At 40.3% G+C, this 14442-nt stretch overlaps 1 protein-coding gene across 7 annotated transcripts in view; it reads right to left on the reverse strand.

Moving 5' to 3' along the window:
• LOC121733805 (vacuolar protein sorting-associated protein 13A-like) overlaps nt 1-14442 on the reverse strand; it is a 57702-nt gene that overhangs the window by 25388 nt on the left and 17872 nt on the right. For 5 of the 7 annotated variants that reach the window (XM_042124164.1, XM_042124163.1, XM_042124162.1 and 2 more), the window contains 18 exons: nt 13895-14121; nt 13424-13566; nt 12676-12807; nt 12324-12495; nt 10563-10706; nt 9857-9982; nt 9463-9529; nt 8963-9120; nt 8299-8506; nt 7884-7995; nt 4849-5067; nt 3824-4017; nt 3357-3488; nt 2852-3018; nt 2481-2676; nt 2043-2317; nt 848-1021; nt 253-560 (listed from right to left, as the gene is read on the reverse strand). In XM_042124164.1, coding sequence (XP_041980098.1) covers nt 253-560; nt 848-1021; nt 2043-2317; nt 2481-2676; nt 2852-3018; nt 3357-3488; nt 3824-4017; nt 4849-5067; nt 7884-7995; nt 8299-8506; nt 8963-9120; nt 9463-9529; nt 9857-9982; nt 10563-10706; nt 12324-12495; nt 12676-12807; nt 13424-13566; nt 13895-14121 — 3154 coding nt within the window. The remainder of the gene's footprint in view (nt 1-252; nt 561-847; nt 1022-2042; nt 2318-2480; nt 2677-2851; nt 3019-3356; nt 3489-3823; nt 4018-4848; nt 5068-7883; nt 7996-8298; nt 8507-8962; nt 9121-9462; nt 9530-9856; nt 9983-10562; nt 10707-12323; nt 12496-12675; nt 12808-13423; nt 13567-13894; nt 14122-14442) is intronic. The other 2 variants (XM_042124165.1, XM_042124160.1) reach the window with 1 other exon arrangement.

Genomic DNA, 14442 nt, shown 5'->3' on the forward strand with positions numbered 1-14442 from the left:
AGTGAAAACGTGTAAGCCGTGGAGTGATTGACATACGACTGACAATTTGTGCCCATATGGGCAGGATTTGGCGACATGTGACACGCTCTATAACATATCTCTTACTTCTAAAATTTGTGGCGGCGATAGTGCAAACGGCGTAAATATTACTGCCGCCAGTCTGGGTTAAAGTTATTTATGGATTAAATGTGATTATCTCGCTCGTTTGCACGTATAAAGGAAGCTTTATGTTTTGACACACTAGGCACTTACTCAGTGAACAGCTGTCCGATGGCATTAGACAGCTTATCCTTAGCTCCACCTTCGTTCTCCGAGTCCGAGTCATCCCCGTCAAACGTTAAGTTACAAACATTGAAGTCTACGTTATATCCCTTGTTCTGTTTCCCATTGGGATTCCTGATGAAGACCATCTCGTTGTCTGTGTCTTCCGCCTCGTCTGCCGAGGTTTCCGATTCGAATCCGTTCCTCTTCTTCTTCTTGCTTTCGGTTGGAGCTTGATCTGTCATTGTGACGTCTTGAGTGTTGGTTATGAGCTCTGAAGACATGGGGTACGATTTTTCCTGAACAACAATACGATATTTTTACTCCCGACACATCTCAGTCACTTGATTTCCTATCTTCAGCAGGTGCACTTGTTTACATATTGTGTCAGTGTAGTTACCTTTTTATGTGACGTTTTTACGTTTTGTCGAGTTTGAAAATATTTTGACAAGTATTTAACTTGTAATAAACAAGTAAAATTTATTTAAAAAATTATAACTAAACTGACATTGCAAATATGTAAATCCATTTTGGTTCTTAAACTTCATAGTCATATTCACGGACAATAACTTGTCTTGAATCTTACCTGGAAGACCGTAGCAGTGATATCCCAGGGTCTCTGCCTGTTGTCCTCCACTATGGGCTCTATGAGGGGTTCCCAGACGTCGAGGCGGTCGTTGTATGTGGAGGCCTGGACGGTGAGGGAGCCGCCCCCGTGGAGCTGACGTGACCAATCGTGGAGAGTCGCTTCCGCTGATAGCTGAAACATTTTTGAAGTAAAACTTCTTTACGCACGCTTGACTTGGGGAGTAAGCCGACAAATGCGTGACGAGAGTGTTAAGAAAAGTGTCATCGGGTGTGAACGGAGAGGTGCGCGCGCACATCTTCTTCTTCTATCAAAATCTTCTTCTTCTATCAATATCTTCTTCTTCTATCAAAATCTTCTTCTTCTATCAATATCTTCTTCTTCTATCAATATCTTCTTCTTCTATCAATATAATATGTAAAGTACGACAAGGCTTTATATGAACGTGGGCGGGAGCGCTGCTGGTAAAGAAGAACTGTTAAAAATGACGTTTTTGTATGATGGTAGCGTTAGTTCCTTTTTTTGCCACGTTCATTTAAAGCCTTGTCGAACTGTATAGATATTAGGTATTCCATCAATAACCTACATACATATAGATGGAGCTCAAGAAGTTTTACTTCAGTTGTGTGGTCTAAAGCACACTTGTTTTATTTTAATAAAATAACAAACGGGGGCAAACGAGCAAACGGGCCACCTAATGGAAAGCGACTACCGTCGCCCATGCAAACTCGCAACAGAAAAGCTAGGCAGACGGTTGGCGGCCTTTTAAGATGGATTACATTTGTTGAGTTTAACTGACAAAAGAACTGGTCAGAAAATAGAATGAGAGATATTGTACATGATATTGTACACCTTTACTCATATTGTATTGTATTGTATACCTTTATTCATATTGTATACCTTTACTCTTTCATATTGTACCGTCAATTTATTTTTTCACAATCATTTATCGAGCTACATTTGAAGATTATGATGGTTCGTTTACACTTTACACGTATAGCACTACTGAACGAATTTCTACAAACAAAAACGTATAAATGGTTTTTTTTTCGGCTTGACTTGGCTATGTCTGTGATAGCTTGTAGCCTCGGTCGCCGTCGGTTTTTGTATACAGAAAGGAATCCTTTCTTACTATATCAGGCTTCATTTCTCAATCAGGTTATTTTATTATATTTATTTAAAACCAGCAACTTACCTTAACCGACAACACCGGGACTCTCACAGCCTGCTCCAACTCGAACATGACTCTCACACTGGGTACCGTCACGAGCACCGTCTCCGAAGGTCTAATCGTGGGATACTTGGGCTGGACGTAGGTATCCTCCACATTAAAGCCCACGTAAGTCTCCAACTTCTTCGGGGCCCACAGGTTCTCGTCCTGTTTCTCTGGCCGTGGGTTGTAGGTCGCAAAGTTAAAGAGTTCCTTTTCGTCCGGTATCGACAATTCAGTGGTGATTTCTTCGATTATGTCTACGAAAGAGAAGATTGCGATATAGATGAGAAAGTAAGTACGTTGTGTAGATAAAAGAGTCAAAAACCAAAATATGTAAGGCCCGTGAAAATTTTAATAACAGCTATTATTGGTTCCTCTTTCATATATACCTACACGAAGAATGAGGGACAAAAAACTTACCCATTACAGTGTGTATAGTAGTAGCCGCTATATGGACGTCGACTTCCGACACCGACATCCTCACAATGATACCCTCTTCAACATTCTTGAAGCTCTTAGAGAATTCCACGTCACATGGTCTCAGGACGCATTGAGGCGCTAGATTCTTTAGTTTTGACTGCAGCTTCGACATTATTTGGAATCCAGCCAGGGATACCTATTGGTTTTAAAACTTATAGTTTGTTATAGAAGCGTAATAATATTGAGGTAAAATTCTTTCACTATTTTTTAATTTAATTTTCGCTATAATACGACTACTTATAGGACTCTATAGGACTGGTTTGACCGTCCGAATTCACTAAAGTGGTAAAATAATTCAAATGTATTCATACCACTAGGCTCTCCGTGTTGGAGTGACTGGAGTAGTCTATGAGCAGCTCAGTTCGGAACAGCAACGCTTGTCCCTCCGGCTTGGTTAGGTCTGTGAAGAACATCACTTCCGGTTGCCTGCACTGCACCGATATTGAGAGGCTGGGTGGGTCTTCGGATATGGAATTCCCTGGAGACAAATGACTAAAATTATTTTATAAATAAAGCTAGAATAAAATAGATAATAATTATGTTATATTTCCAAATTAATTTAAAAATAACGCTTCATGGAAATTATACGATACTACTCTCTTTTACTCTTGTCATCCAGGAAGGCGCATGATAAACACGACTGAGGAGAATGCTAATAAAAAGTGCAGGGCATACTTTTTACATTATCCTTATACTATTCTTCCTTACTAACTTAGAAAAAACATTTACTATAACTTGGAAATTAAACCAATGACTCGTTAGGAGCCAAGATGTAAGCCACTGGCCCCTTAAGTCAATTTTCAAATGAATACATACACAAACCTGCGGAGTAGTATCCGCTAGTGGAGTCGCTAGTACTGGGATATCGTGCGGCGCGGTTGTTGTTGCGAGCGGGCGCGTCGCCAACGTACCCGTGATTAACCACGCCCCCCTCTAGCGTCTTGTCACCTGAAACATTTGTGTTCATTAGCTCTCTTTTGATCACCATTCACCTCGCCTCTAGTACTCCGAAGATAAGCAACTAATATTATTATAGATGCCAACATGTCTGTATTCCTTTCGTCAAGCTAAAATCCTACAACTATCTAGAATAAATCTGGTGTATTATACTTTGTGTGGGATCCCTACGCTGAAAAATTGCCTCGATGATTCTATTCGTCCTTCTAGTCCTTAGTGAACGTTAGTAATTCACTATACAAGTAACAAAACGTTAGTCACGATAGTGATAAAATCAAAATGTCAAGTTAGGCCACGCAATTTGATATTTCAATTTTGCTACTCACCAGGTAGCGCGTCTAGCAGCGCACGAGCTAGACGCAGCAAGAAGGGCGGGGCTAGATTGAGGCGTGTACGTTCCAGCCGCAGGTCGACGGTGACCGCGCGCGCCGAGCGCCGCACCGACGCCTCCAGCAGCGCCGGCCGCGCGACCGACACCCGCCCCCCGCAGACACGCCCCCCGCCTTGTGACTCCAGGATCCTGAGAATTATACAGGTTAATGAGCAGGAGAATTTTGAGCGAGGCTACGTTGCTTTGGCGCATAGCAGTTCACACGTTAACACAATACAAGACAGTGGCACATTGTTACGTCAAAAAATCGCGTACGCAAAACGCATATATTATATGGATGTAAAATGTCGGATCTTTGACTATGTGGCGAAGTTTCGCAACACTATAATTGTAGAGCACATCACTTGGAAACTCTTGCTAGTTGCATACGATTACGAAAAACCTTAAGTGTTGATGTTATCCCATGAATAACGGGTAGTACAAGTTCCGTATTAAGTTAACTAGAGATCGCCCAACGGTCGAAATTGGACCTTAGTTTCAACGACATTAAGAGTACTACTTATATTTTGTAAGAAATATTGACTTTATCATAATTGTATGTTTTTCAACTATTGTCTCTGGGACTCAGCTGATCTCAGACTGGCCGTGTAAGCATTGTCTATATCTAAGATTCAATAAAAAAAAAACTATAATCCATTTTCAATTTGTCACCTTGTTGTCAACAGACTTCAACCATAAATAAAAGAGTATAATTCGTATGTATAGGCTTGTCACTCAAAAATCTGTCATTTTCCTAGTGTGTGTGTTGTAGTGTGTGTAATGTTTTATTTGTTAAAAAAAGTATGATAAAAGCATAATTTCAAAATAATATTAGCTCGATGCACTCCTTCACCATATAAACTATAACTGTGCAAAATTTCATTCACCTACGTTTCCCCATTTTTCGTCAAAAGGGATACACAGTTTTTGGCTCACGTATTAATATGTAGATAAATTAATATCGCGTTAAACAAAACTTACTTTCTTATAACAACCGTGGTGTCCGGGCGTATATCTTCAATCAGCAGGCTCTGGAGGCTGGCTTTCATCTCCATGCTGCCATCGGAGAAGTAGTCGAATAGAAGTGCCGCTTCTCCCGCAGTCAACTTCGCTAGACCATGGTTCATGTCACGTACAGGGGAACTGAGTACCTCGTCCATGTCAGAGAACAGCTTCATCTCTACTCCGTCAAGGGTGAACCTGAATTTAACATTGCAGTTATAAGGCGAATGATGATTATATTATGATGGAGAGAAAAGGCAAGAATGATGTGATTTTAAATTGCTTTAATTATTGAAAGTACCGAAAAATCGGACGCATACTATATACCCTGGTTGCAGCTAAACAGAGCTATACTGTTAAAAAGCGTAAAAATAAACATGTAGCCGGCTGGAACAAGTATGTAGCCGGCGCTCATAGGGAAGCTAGAATTAAGTTTCAGAGATGGGTGTTAGCAGGAAAACCAACTAGTGGTTTAATATATGAAGAAATGGTGAGGACGCGTAAAATTTTTAAGTCGAAATTAAAATGGTGTCAAAATAGACAAGAGCAATTAAAAATGGACATGCTGGCAACTAATCATTCTGCAAAAGATTTTAGAGCTTTCTGGAAAAATACGAATAAATTAAATGCCAAATCAAGTTTCCCTGTAAGCGTCGACGGTATTGAGGATCATAAAATGATTTCTGATTTATTTAGAAATCATTTTAATGTAAAGTCACCCCTGGGAACTCATCGTTGTAATGGGAGTGATGTTGACACCATTATGACCAGATCACAGTGTACATTATTCACTGCCAAAAGCATAAAAAAGGTTATAAAAAGAATGCAAAGAGGAAAATCGCCCGGTCATGATGGTCTCAGCATCGAACATTTTAAATTTGCTGGAGTGCATTTGCCAAGAGTTCTGGCCATGCTATTTAATTTATGCCTGTGTCACTCATATCTGCCAGATCTTCTAATGCGTACCGTAGTCGTGCCGATAGCTAAAAATAAAACGGGAGACTCGTCCGACAAAACTAACTATCGGCCTATCTCACTCGCCACTATAACAGCTAAGGTGCTCGATAGTCTATTGAACGGTACTCTTGAACAATTTATTCGTTTGCACGATGCGCAGTTCGGGTTTAGGGCAGGTCTGTCCACTGAAACAGCTATATTGAACCTGAAACACACAGTCACCTACTACACAAAGAGAAAGACGCCAGTATACGCCTGTTTTTTGGACCTGTCCAAGGCATTTGACCTTGTACACTATAATCTCCTGTGGAAGAAGCTGGAAAGAGCAGGTGTACCCCCTGAAACTATTTCTCTTCTAAGGTACTGGTACTCAAATCAGACCAACCGGGTGAGATGGGCCGGTACTCTATCAGACGAGTACAAACTTGAATGTGGCGTGAGACAAGGTGGATTGAGTTCTCCAATCCTGTTCAATCTCTATGTCAACCAGCTTATAGAGCGACTCAGCAGCACACATGTTGGATGCTTCATAGATGGCATTAGTATGAACAATATTAGTTATGCAGATGATATGGTGCTGCTGAGTCCCTCGATAGGTGGCTTGAGGAAACTCCTGCGCATATGTGAGTCATACGCGGAGGAACACGGTCTTAAATATAATTCAAAAAAGAGTGAATTGCTGATTTTCAAAGCAGGAAAGAATTATCCTGAACGTGTTCCTCCAGTGTATCTGAATGGAGTTGCCTTAGAGCGGGTACAAAATTTTAAATATCTGGGTCATATTGTGACCGATGACCTCAGGGATGACGAGGACATGGAGAGGGAACGTAGAGCGTTAGCGGTTCGAGGTAATATGCTCGCCCGTAGGTTTACTCGTTGTGCAACTCGGGTTAAGATTCTATTGTTTAAAGCTTATTGCCAGTCTTTTTATTCGAGTGCCCTATGGGTTGGGTATAGGAATCGAACCTGTGACGCTCTGCGCGTCCAGTACAACAATACTTTCAGAATGCTGCTGGGGCTACCGCGGCGCTGTAGCGCTTCTGGTATGTTTGCCTCTGCGCGTACCGACGGTTTTAAAGCGGTAATACGCAAAAAAACAGCTTCACTTTTCCAACGTCTACGAAAATCAAACAACAGCATTCTGAAAGTAATTGCAGATAGATTTGACTGTTCTATCCAAGGACATTGGATAAGGATAGTAATAGGAGTAATTTAAGTTAAGGAAAATTATTACTAACATCACTAACATAATATTTAGTATGTTTTATAAGCATTTGTTATTATTTATTATTATAAATTTGTAACTAACACACTAACACTACTATGGGCAAATTGTTTTGTCTGAAATAAATGTTTTTCATTCATTCATTCATTCATTCATATATGTGTTTTTGACAATTTGACAATTGGACATTCACTCATGTATTGAATGTCCAATTGTCTATGTGTAGTGGAACTCTACGTTTACTTTGTTTTTTACGTTTATTATAAATTTTTTTTTTTTAAAGAAGGCAGGTCACTGTAGCCCTGACGTCACTGCGACCCATGAGGATCTATTGTGACTCCTTCGCACTAGAGTATCATCCCCAACCCTATAATGCTCATAAATTGAACGATATGGTTGGGGTTGGTGCCACGAATTTCCTCTGTGGACGAGTATTCGAGTACCACAAAGCAAGTGCTCAAGGAATGGGGTCACAGACTATGCAGGAAGCAATGGGCTGAGACCCCTGGCCTTGAACACTCCAAGGCACTAATTCCTGACTTCAACAAGAAACAATCAGAATTAGTGCTCACCTTGGGTAGGAACCAATTAAAAATCCTTACCAGAAGCCTAACTGGGCACTGCAAGCTCAACAAACACCTAAACAGAATGGGTATTTGTAGCATAATGACTTGCAGATTCTGTGAGGAGGAGGATGAAACACCTATTCACCTTCTCCTCGACTGCCCTGCTCTACTACAGAGCAGGAACAGGCACCTTGGTCGCTACGTTTATTATACCGTTTTCTATCAATTTCTTGAATTGCTCCACAGTAAAAAAATGTGTACTTTACCTTAAAACAGACTCTTTTCTGATCGGTTCGCCTTGTGCGAAGAAAGCCTGTAGCTTCTTGACTGTCACGTCACATGGCGCCATCTCAACGGGAGACGAAGGTGGTACCGTACCTGTAATAAAATACGTAAAAATATTGGAAAGAAACATAAAATCCTATGCTTTGGTTTGGTCACGGAGCACGAAGAAATTTGTATGTTAAGTTATCGACCTAGCTATTCAATAAGCTTGTCATGAATTAAAATACATCACGGTGTCTCGTTTGTTCTTCATAATAACGAAAGAAAAGAAAGAATGAAAGGAAAGAAAAGGTGACACGCATAATTATTATAAAGCTACAAAAGAAAATCCGCATCTTGAAATCTTAAGGTAACTCCTAAAAGGTAAGTTTCTGAAAACTCAAAAATTATCCTCACATATATAATTCCCTTCACTCAAGTTATCACTCCACACAGCCAGCACCGTCGCCAGGTCCTTCTGTCCAAGGTTCAACACCACAGTGTCCATGACGACATCTGCCTCACACAACAGCAGGTCGCGATAAGCTGGCGTCGTGGACACTTGAGAGTAGCTCAGCGTGCGCTTGAGATCGCACTTCACTGATATGGGTTCTAGGATTGGTTCCTGTTGGAAAAAATGTAGAACATTGCAGTTGTAGTGTGACTGTATCACCTCTCTATATTAACATGACATTTTGAATCCCTTAAGCCTGCACATTCCGTTGCAATCCTAAATTATTTTTTTGGATGAAGAAAACTACCATAATATTCTAAAGTGTCACGTGAGATACAGCTTAATACGTCTGCTAAAAGACGTCAAACAAAATGTTGCATCTCATTATTTTTTCAAAGCCGTCTTTTCGCGACGATGATATTATGTCAAAAATGTTGGACGTGACTTTATCATCAGGGCCCAAACATAAAATTGTATGTCTTATTTGTTTTAAAACTACATAAAAAAGAAACTTACTTCATAAGCAATATCTATCTTTGGAACCACAGCTAATCGCTTACTTAGTGCAAGTTTTTTGAGGCCGTGGTATCTTGACTGACGGATTGACTATTTGACGTCTTTACTCACCTGCACCTCCAGAGTCCCAGCCAAGGTCATCACAGCCCGCGACAGGGTGATATTCACCAGCTTGACGAGTATATTGTCCACCACGGGACTGGCGATAGGAGCCGCTGCCTCTATACTCGTGTTCACCGTCTTGAAGAAGTTTTCTACCAGAAGGTCGCCTGTAGGATAATGATGAGTTAGCTACTTAATAAAAAAAATCGACAAGTGTTATGACACTACCAATTCTTAGTAATAACATAAATGCGAAAGTGAGTCTACCTGCTTTTCTGTCTCTTCATACTCAAGCAGCTGAACTGGTTTAGATGACAAGAAGTGACAGAAAAGAGTGAAGACATTTCTCTTAACTTAAATAACGAATACTAACAATTAATGCGAACTACAAACATCTGCAACAGAATATAATTTCAGAAAAGTAAAATTAATTTTGAAGCGCTTTTAATGAACTTCTAAGTTTTATTAATATATTTTTTTTTAATAAGGATAATATGAAGTTTAGATACCTGTATTTAGCACAAGTAAGTTTGGCGATGACGGCTTCTGTGGCAGCAATAGGACCGGAGCATGTATCTGGTAATAAAGTCAGAAGTTAAATACTAACCTAACGACGAAAATTATAGAGCCTGTGATAAAAACCGTATCGGGGATTCTAATATAAGCAGCGAAAATTTAATCCTCTGTGTTTCATTACCAAGAATGCGCCTGTATTACACATTCTCAGTATCACCCTTCATGCATGCTTCTGTCTTCATAAGGTTGGTTGGTAGAGAATGCCACAAAGCACTAAGCCTTTGTCAATTGCATTAAGTGTGAATAAATAAATAAATAAATAAAATCATGACCTTCCGTTGACTTCGCCGTAGTCGGGTATAAAAATGATTATAAAATATATATTACCTCAATAGCCAGGCTAACTCTGTCAGGCGCGGTTCGCAGCGCCTCCGCGCGTCTTGCCGCCGCCCGCTCAGCCGCCGCCGCCGCCTCCGCCGCAGCACCGCTCGGCGCGAAACTCTCCATTATTTGCTGTTCAATTGATAAAAAAATAGCAAATGTTATAAAATAAGTATGCAACAATAAGGTATAAATATGCCTAAACTTCGTTTCTAGTCTACACTACACCACTGTAACCACATAGTAATGCAGTGATGCGTCGCGTCGCACGGTGGTCGTATTACGTCTTGAGCAGTTTTGTAAACAAAAAAAACTATTTATTATGCAGCTATTTATCTGATGGTAGCAACACTTCAGCTGACAAACGTTTGTTATTTCAATCCTTAGTTCTGACTCTGAGACTGTTTTTAATAGTTCTAGACGTGTTAAGAGTTATGAGTAAAGAACTATCTGTACTCGGCGAAACATGGCGGTAGCGGCCATTGGCTCCCTGTCAAAAACTTGTCATTTTCTATACAAAGCCGCGATTGACAACATCTGACACTTCATTGTCAATCGCGGTTTATATAGAAAATGACAAGTTTTTGACAGGCAGTCAATGACCGCTACCGCCATGTTTCGCCGAGAACAGTATAGTAGAGCCTATTTTTCGTTTAGGTGATATACTATATTATTGAAGAAAAGAAACACCAATAGAATGAGACAGCTATACCTGCAGGTGGTACAGCAGGGAACAGAACAACACGACGTGGAGGCGGCCGACGTATATCCGCAGCTCGGCGGGACGCTGCGGCTGCCCGCTGGCCGCGCGCACGTACTTCGCCTCGATGACTTTGTCGCCGTCGGGCCATACCAGCTGGGAAATTGGAGAAAGTTGAGAAAAAAAGGGAATTGATTTTGGTAATGTGCTTTTGGGGCTTCTCGATATTTCTTTCGCCACTAGGGGAAGACCCGACTTTCACACAGCGCCAACTATTGGTTTCGTAGTTTTGAAACTGTCACAAAATTTTTTCGATCTGCCACTAAGAAGAATTTTGTGTTTAAGCTTGTCACACACAGAGCAGGTAATGTAAAGATGTATATTATAGCACGATACATCTCGATACATCTCAATACATCTTTCTATAGAAATCGTCAGGAGACCACACACAGCAGCTATAACATATATTTTTACATCTTCATATTTTAAGATACCGAGCTATATGAAAATATATATTTAAATACATATACATACAGATACAGATACAGATACATCTAAATACATCTCAATATATTTCTGTATATAACGATACATCTCTTCTCTTCATAACCCTATGAATTCTGTGAGTGCAAAAATTTCTGTGATTATATTATAAGTGTATGATAGACAGATACACACAGTGTTGCCACTTGCCACCTTAGCACAGCACTTCACAGCAGGTACTGCAGGCAGTCTGTTCCCCAGAGCCTATATTTTCAATCAAATATCTTCAATCCACATCGTTTTGTTTTTGGCGCAATAAGTAACAATGCGCGCATCAAAATTACAATCCGAATCATCTTCTGATGAACTATCTAGTGAATCTAATAGCACAGAATATATATTAGTAGTACCAACAGTAAATTTTACAATTTAAACATAGTAACTAGTGTTTATTTCTGTGTAGTTTGTGTGTTTCTTTGTATGAAATTGGTTTATTTGGTATGTTTGTATAGTTTTTATCTACTTTTTGTATTTAAATACCTTATTCATATACATATTTCATAGGCCTTTTTTAATTGTTCATTTTTATAAGATTTCACAGCGGTTAAATCAGTATCATGAATAAAATTCCTCTATGATCAGTAAACAGTAGATACGCGACGAAAAATCTTGCGCGTGCGTCACCGCTCGCTAGTGAGTCCCTACTGATTGGTCACCCGCGGGTGGTACTTACAGTTCAATACCTATTCTCGCGAGTGAGACAGGCCTGCTACTAGCAAGTAACTCGAAAGGCCATAGTATTACAACATTAAAAATAAGAACAGCCTGTATAACACTTTAGCACCTGAAATTTGCGTCAAGCGGGGCGTTTAGCATTGAAATGTAGGGAAAGATCGTTGTGTGTGTGATACAATAATATAATGTAAAGATATACATCCCGGGATGTAATGTACATTAATATACATTACCTGCTCTGTCTGTGACAGCCTAGGCCGGACATAGACAGATCGCATCTTTCAGTCGAAACCAACTGCAAAATACGGTCGCCACACGGCGATCTGCAGTTTTCATACTCAATTCATATTCGCAATACACGGACCGCTCGAGCAGTTCTTGAGCGGTCGGTGCAAATTTCAACGCGACCGCTCTAGAGCAGTCGCGGTCGGTCCCGACTGCAACTTGCGGTCCGTCTATGGCCAGTCTTACATGTTTCGATTAGTTCTTTTGTCAAATAGGTACTTGTCACACGTCACGATCAAAATCCTTATTGATTACATAACTATCGCTTACCTTTGGGTACAACGTAGCTTCAGTCAAATCGTCCACATGGAAAGCGCCAAGGAACATCTTGAAGATGAGTCTGTCGTTCGCCCGGAACACGCAGTCGCTCTCTAGAGACAGTATCCGCATCTCAAGTAATGGACCTTCCGCAGCCCAGAGACGGGCTGTCGCTGATGATACCCTATAAAAAATATTTGCCTCAAAAAAACATGGCGTCGTAATGACGTCATCAAATCAGCTGTAAAGCAGTCATAATTGATTCATCATCATCGAGTCATATAAACAGGGAACAGTATCATCCCCTGTTTATATGAGTAGAGAATTGACGGCCTCTTAATTATAATTATCAGTTATCACTAACCTGACTGAGTAGCTGAACTTCGTAGCTCCCGGCGGCACGGGCGGGTCGGCTTCGGGCTGCATCATGTAGTCCCATAATGACCTGGTCTTCGGCACCACGCTCTTGATACTTATTGAATGTCTCTTTTCTATCCTGGAACAGAAACATTTAGGGGTTGTTTCACCACTTCCTGATAAGTGATGAATAGGCTATCTACCAATTAACTTGACAGATGAAGTACGGAGAATCTGTCAAAAAGTTGTGTATAGCCTATTCGGCACTTTATCAGAAAGTGGTGAAACAGGCCCTAAGTGTCATATTGAGCTTTGCAAAAATTTTAAGTCCACACAACCAAAAAGTTATATTTCGTTGTTTTTTTAACAGCTTCCCTTACAATTCTAAACGATTCCAAAATACAGCTAGTTATTGAGTCGATATCTAGAAACTAGAAAGTATACGTGCGGCTTTTAATCACGTAACACGTTATTTTTTATAATTTGTTGAGGTAAAGACTACGAGATTTATGCTTTCATGATTTTGGACAAACGCCTCCCTCTTCATTAAATGGAGAACCCTATCAAGTAAATTTTACGTAACATTAGTGTTGGTCGCCTAAGGCGCACCAGCGCCGCGAGAAGTCAAAATTAGGCCACACCAACACCAGCTGCGTCAGTGCACTAACGCGACGTACGCACGTACGCAAGCACGCACGCGCTTACGTCACGACACACGCGTTTGCGTACGTACCTGTATGTGTATATACACTCACTTGCGGCGTATGTAGTACAGGTATTTGAGGAGCGTGGTGAGCGCGGTGGCGTGCAGCAGCAGCGCCGGCGCGCCCACGTCCGCCACCAGCGATCGTTTAACGCTGTGGAAGTGGGACCGAAACTCCGGACAGTTGGCTCGCACCTGGTAAGATATAATCAATAATAATTAATCCTAGAACTTTGGGAGGGAAATTTCATAGAATTCGACTAGATGAAACATTATTTAACACTTGAAATCAAATAATTTGTCCGTTATCTTGATTGTGATGTCATGTTGGCTTTACAGCACATAATTCAGCATGCACCGTAGTGCAAAATTTTAATTCTATCAATTCATAACATCTACAACGAAAATAAGATGCAAGATTGCACCCAAACAAACAAATATAAGACCATCATAAGACACATGCAAGTTATAAGTCTTGTCAAATGTAATGGTCATAATATTTATTTTAGAAAGAAGAACATACCTTTCTATACAGTAGATTGAACAGTTCTCCCGAACTGGTTAGCAGTTCCAAATACTTTCCATTGGCCGTATGTTGTTTGTCAGCTAACAGTGCGTCTCCTACAGACAGTTGTATAGCGGGCCCGTACGCCATGAGTGCGATATCAAGGCAAACCTTACTGACGCTTAGCATTATGTACGGCTTGTCCGTTAGCTCGCTTGAACGGCTCAGGTTTATCACTATTTCACCTAAAAATTATGGCTGCTTGAAGATCAAAGTATTTATAAGGCAATGTAATCTAAAAATATGTGGATGAGCATGATGATGATAATGGTGTGGAAGATGGTGATAATGTAGAGCTGATGATTATACAAATTTCGATAGTGATGAAGGTAATGTTAATAACGATGACGATAAAGACAATAAAGGATAATTTAAAGAAGGTGCTAAAGATTGATACATTTTTTCTTAATTAATAACACTTTAAATATTTATGGTATGATCACATTGATATTTACGTATTTAGTGATTTCACATTTCATTAGCAAATTAATTATCCAGGTTTCGAT

Source organism: Aricia agestis, chromosome 14 (assembly GCF_905147365.1).
Source record: "Aricia agestis chromosome 14, ilAriAges1.1, whole genome shotgun sequence".
NCBI lineage: Eukaryota > Metazoa > Arthropoda > Insecta > Lepidoptera > Lycaenidae > Aricia > Aricia agestis.